The sequence below is a fragment of the Panulirus ornatus genome, chromosome 10, assembly GCF_036320965.1.
Source record: "Panulirus ornatus isolate Po-2019 chromosome 10, ASM3632096v1, whole genome shotgun sequence".
Taxonomy (NCBI): Eukaryota; Metazoa; Arthropoda; class Malacostraca; order Decapoda; family Palinuridae; genus Panulirus; species Panulirus ornatus.
Window position 1 is genome coordinate 61,236,832 of NC_092233.1, and position 5,028 is coordinate 61,241,859.

General features: G+C 49.9%; 1 protein-coding gene across 2 annotated transcripts in view; it reads left to right on the top strand.

Moving 5' to 3' along the window:
* The first annotated feature begins 795 nt into the window (after positions 1-795).
* LOC139751019 (uncharacterized) overlaps positions 796-5,028 on the top strand; it is a 20,401-nt gene continuing 16,168 nt past the window's right edge. The window contains exon 1 of one of the 2 annotated variants that reach the window (XM_071666098.1): positions 796-952. In XM_071666098.1, coding sequence (XP_071522199.1) covers positions 947-952 — 6 coding nt within the window. In that variant the 5' untranslated portion in view covers positions 796-946. The other variant, XM_071666099.1, reaches the window with a different exon arrangement.

Genomic DNA, 5,028 nt, shown 5'->3' on the forward strand with positions numbered 1-5,028 from the left:
AATTCCACGCCTGGTCATTCCAGAAGAGAATAATCAACTCATTAATCCCTCATACGTTGATCACCATCGGTGGAGGAGGTCTCATGAAAAGCAATCAACTTTGGGGAGGATAATATCAAGCGCAAGTGGCGGGGAGCGTCGTGTGTGTGTGTGTGTGTGTGTGTGGTTCTGGACGGTGGTGTCGAACCAGACGCTCATTGCCCTAGAGGGCGCTCCAGTGGCGGCAGCGGCATTCTTGGGGAGAGAGTGGAGAGCTTCTCTTTCATTCACAGCGGCGGTGTGGCCCTGGAGAGAGAGAGAGAGAGAGAGAGAGAGAGAGAGAGAGAGAGAGAGAGAGAGAGAGAGAGAGAGACGGGGAGGACAAGGAACGGGAGTCGCCTACTGAAAGGAAACTAGCCAATCAACAGCCTCTAATTCTTCCTCGTGACTTTACTCTTCGGCAAGACTTCGGCGAAGCTTCGATCCTTCGAGCTCTCCCTGAAGGAGACATGTAAGAGTTTGCTTCGCTTATTCCCGTGGCTGCAATGAAATGGAAATCTGTCGTAATACTCGTAGTGCCCCAGTCCACACGATGCATTAAAGAAAACCCCGCTCTGTTCAGAGATATTCCCGCGAACCAGACCAACGGTCGGGCCGTGTGCTACACACGACCAATCAGCGATCGTGTGTGGGCGGGGCCATCAAAAACTCGGCCTCCTCATTGGCCCTCGCGAGTGCCACGATCCCATTGGCTCTTTTGAAGATCCGGGACACCCCCCTCTCCTTCGCCTCACTTCCACACCACGTCTGAGATCCCCGAATTAAATGGATAGACCAAGTTAATTTGCATATTTGAAAGGCACAGCCAGCGGTAGTATAAAAGGAAAAATTAGCACAAAAACTGTGTATTTACCGCGCAGCGTCGGAGCGAGAAGGGTCCCCCTCTTGTGCTCCCGCCGAGTTCAACATGAAGGTAGGGTGCTGGCACTTGTCAAAGTCCACACCATACACACAACACACACACCTGTGGATTACTACTTACCCTCCTCGTTGAAGTCTCCTACGGCGGAGGAGTCTCTTGTGAATCCTCCTTTGGTTAAAGACGTGTCTGTGAAGTTCTGGGAGCGAGACTACCTACGTGAAATGGTACGAATGGATTATTTCTGGCTGGCCAACTCGATCTGTCGACCATTGCTGGCTGGTTTGTGGTGAAAACAGTGCTTTCCAGGACCCTCACATGTATTATAGCAGTGACACTTACATGTATTATAGCAGTGACACCCAGTGATAGTGCAGCTTCGCCCTTAGGTCCTCGTGCCCAAGTGCTGAAATCGTGAACACACACGCGTACGGAAAGTTTTAAGAGACTAATGGGTGACTGAAGGAAGACTTAATTGGTGATTAGAGATCCGGCTAAATGGGTGAACGAAGGAAGGAGTGTAAACAGGCGATTACGACTGATTAACCTGGAAACCCGAGTGTTGATGGTCAGTGTCTGGACACACTTCGAATTATCCAAGTCTCGTTTGAACAGGATCTCCGTTATGATCCTGTTCAACAGACTCTTGCGTTATCTAGCTCCTGTTAAAACAGGTTCTCCGTTATTCAGGATCCTGTTGATCACCAGAATCTTGCGTTATCAACGTCCCGTTTTTTTTTTCAAACGGGAGCTCAGTAACCCTAGCCCTCCTTAGCAACAAAAAAAATCTCTCCGAATGTCAGCATTTTAGCGTCAGTCAGCTGTGCTGGCTGACGAACGAACTGACTGACAATCAAGTCAGCTGGCTCCTCTAAGTCATTCCTTTAGACTGTTTTATATCACATGAATTTGCTCTCTCGACAGAGGGAACTCTGGATTACAGTGAGGAGGTGGCTCGCAAATTTTTTCTCCTTGTGTATCACGGTTTCCGGGCGATGCATCGAATTATTGGAACGTCTCGCTCCTCAGTGGCGAGGTACACCAAAGTCTTCAGCCCCTTTTGGAGAGGGTCGTATGGTCGCCAAGATGTTGGTCGTAAATTATTAAGTGATTTATGAGTTTCGTATGCCAGTTGTCGTCAAGATGTGGTCGTAAACTATTAACTGATTTATTAATCCTGACGTCAGATCAGTTTGAGGTCTAGGATGAACGTAAGATCAAGGTCGAAATAGAGGTATTAAGCGTTCGTTGCGTCAGTTGAACGTGTTTAAATACTGATATATAAAACCGACTAGATATCAAGGTCTAGAAGAAACGTCGTATCGGTTTATCGTAAAGGTTTTAGTGATAGTACGAGGCTGGTTTAACATGGTCTAAAACAAGATCGTAAGGTACACATTGGCGTCTGATACACGATCGTAACCGTTTGTGAAGGCACCAAATGCGATCAAGAATTGACTGAGAATAGAAAAACAAACTGTGGAACATCATTGATTGATTACCTTACATCAACCCGACGAGGGTCAGTGCTCCCAGACGCTCGCGTTCCCTTCCCTAGCTCCGTGTAAGAGGGGGTTGAGGAATAGTCGGAGAGGGAGAGAGAGAGAGACTAGCGGTTGAGATGGCAGAGGTTAAGAGCAGAGAGAGAGAGAGAGAGAGAGAGAGAGAGAGAGAGGAGGGACAGTGTGGTGGGAGCAGCAGCAGAGTGTGTGGTTGAAGTGTGGGGGAGTGTTGCATCTTCCGTCTTGAATTCAATTGGCTTTGTGTGTGTGTGTGTGTGTGTGTGTGTCGGGATGTCTCAGCCGTTGTGGTTATTCAGATGGCATCCCGACCTTCGTCCCTCAGCAGGAGCATTGTTATGTTGTGAGTGAAGACTAATGTTTGATGATTCTTTTCCTAGTCTTGTCAGTATTGGCTATGTTCCCCTCCTAACTCTTGCTCCCTTCTCTCTCTCTCTCTCTCTCTCTCTCTCTCTCTCTCTCTCTCTCTCTCTCTCTCTCTCTCTCTCTCTCTCTCTCTCTCTCTCTCTCTCTCTCTCTCTCATACTGCAAGGGTATTACAATTGTCTAAAAAAAAAAAATTCCCATTTTCCATTGAGTACTTCTTTTCCCTTTGACATCACATCCCCGTTCTCATCAAACAAGCTTGGAATCGTTAACTCTGCCCATAACTGACCCTTTTCCACAGGCCTTCCCATCCAGCCTTTCCAGACGGCTCTCTTCGTCCAGTTCATATAGACAGACGTCCCTGTCTGACCTCCTTCACCCAGGCATATTCCACCAACATGTATAGACACTCGTCCCCATCATATTTCCTCTGATAACCAGTCGCCATCCCCACAGGCGTCACTCCTTCTCCTCCTAACAGGCGCCCCAAGCCTCCCACCTCCCCAGACAGCCATCTACACCCCCAGCGTGTCCCTATCTCCCCACTCGTAATGGGGAGGAAACTCCACCTGTCTGGGTGTCTACGACGGATGACAGTGATCCAATAATCTCAAGTCGTAAGTGGGAGGAGGACCTCTCTACCCCAGTGGGAGGAGGACCTCTCTACCCCAGTGGGAGGAGGACCTCTCTACCCCAGTGGGAGAAAGACCTCTCTACCCCAGTGGGAGAAAGACCTCTCTACCCCAGTGGGAGGAGGCTCTCTCTACCCCAGTGGGAGGAGGACACCTCTACCCCAGTGGGAGGAGGACCTCTCTACCCCAGTGGGAGGAGGACCTCTCTACCCCAGTGGGAGGAAGACCTCTCTACTCGAGTGGGAGGAGAACCTCTCTACCCCAGTGGGAGGAGGACCTCTCTACCCCAGTGGGAGGAGGACCTCTCTACCTCAGTGGGAGGAGGACCTCTCTACCCCAGTGGGAGGAGGACCTCTCTACCCCAGTGGGAGAAAGACCTCTCTACCCCAGTGGGAGGAAGACCTCTCTACCCCAGTGGGAGGAGGACCTCTCTACCCCAGTGGGAGGAGGACCACTCTACCCCAGTAGGAGGAGGACCTCTCTACCCCAGTGGGAGGAAGACCTCTGTACCCGAGTGGGAGGAGAACCTCTCTACCTCAGTGGAAGAAGGACCTCTCTACCCCAGTGGGAGGAGGACCTCTCTACCCCAGTGGGAGGAGGACCTCTCTACCCCAGTGGGAGGAGGAGGACCTCTGTCTTCACTGTTCGTCATGTGTGTCGTCTTGACTCCATCTTGATGTGATGTTTTTGCTACATGAAGAAGGGAGGGTTGAACCGGAGTCTCTGAGACATGACAGGTTGGTCATGACAGTCATGTCATACCCATCAGGTCACGGTGGTATTCAGTCATCCCAAGATGATGACCTAATGACACATTTGACATACGTTTCATCAAAGCCTAGTGAAGGAAAGTCAGTCATGAAGTTCCCGTCGTGAATTTTGACCCCCAGTGACAATGAAATTGTTCTGTGATTATTACATGGTCTTCCAAGGCTAGACTCTTGTAGTGAATGGGTCTTTAGCGTCGGAGAATTTGAATCATGTTGGACAAGAGTCTGTTGACGGCACCTCTGTCCTAATTCTTATTTATAAAGACCATCAAACTACTTCTGGGAATTGATGGTCAATAAGGATCCTTCTTTTTTTTTCACACCATAAATTGTTATTTCAGCGTACAGGCTGCTCCTTCATTGGAATGTGTCACTATTGCACTGACACCTCGAGATTCTCTATCGGTGTGTGTGTGTGTGTGTGTGTGTGTGTGTGTGTGTGTGTGTGTGTGTGTGTGGAGGTGGCCTGTCGCCGCTCTGGTCACCAGTCGCCTCTCCCTCCGTCCTTCACCTCAACACATTAATTTACCAGTGACCGGACGCCGAGCCCCGAAAGGACACGTAGTCTACGCTCTTACCCTCCCTCTCTGTACTCCTTCTTCCTCACCTCATTTCCCTCCCTCCTCCTCTTCTTACACCACTTTTGCTCAGTCTTCATATTCTCTCTCTCTCTCTCTCTCTCTCTCTCTCTCTCTCTCTCTCTCTCTCTCTCTCTCTCTCTCTCTCTCTCTCTCTCCTCACTTCCTCCCTCCTTTGGCTGCTGAACCATCCCAGAGGCGATCGAGGGCACACAGACACGACAGCAGAAGTCTACCGCCTTTCTGTGCTTCTGTGTAACACCT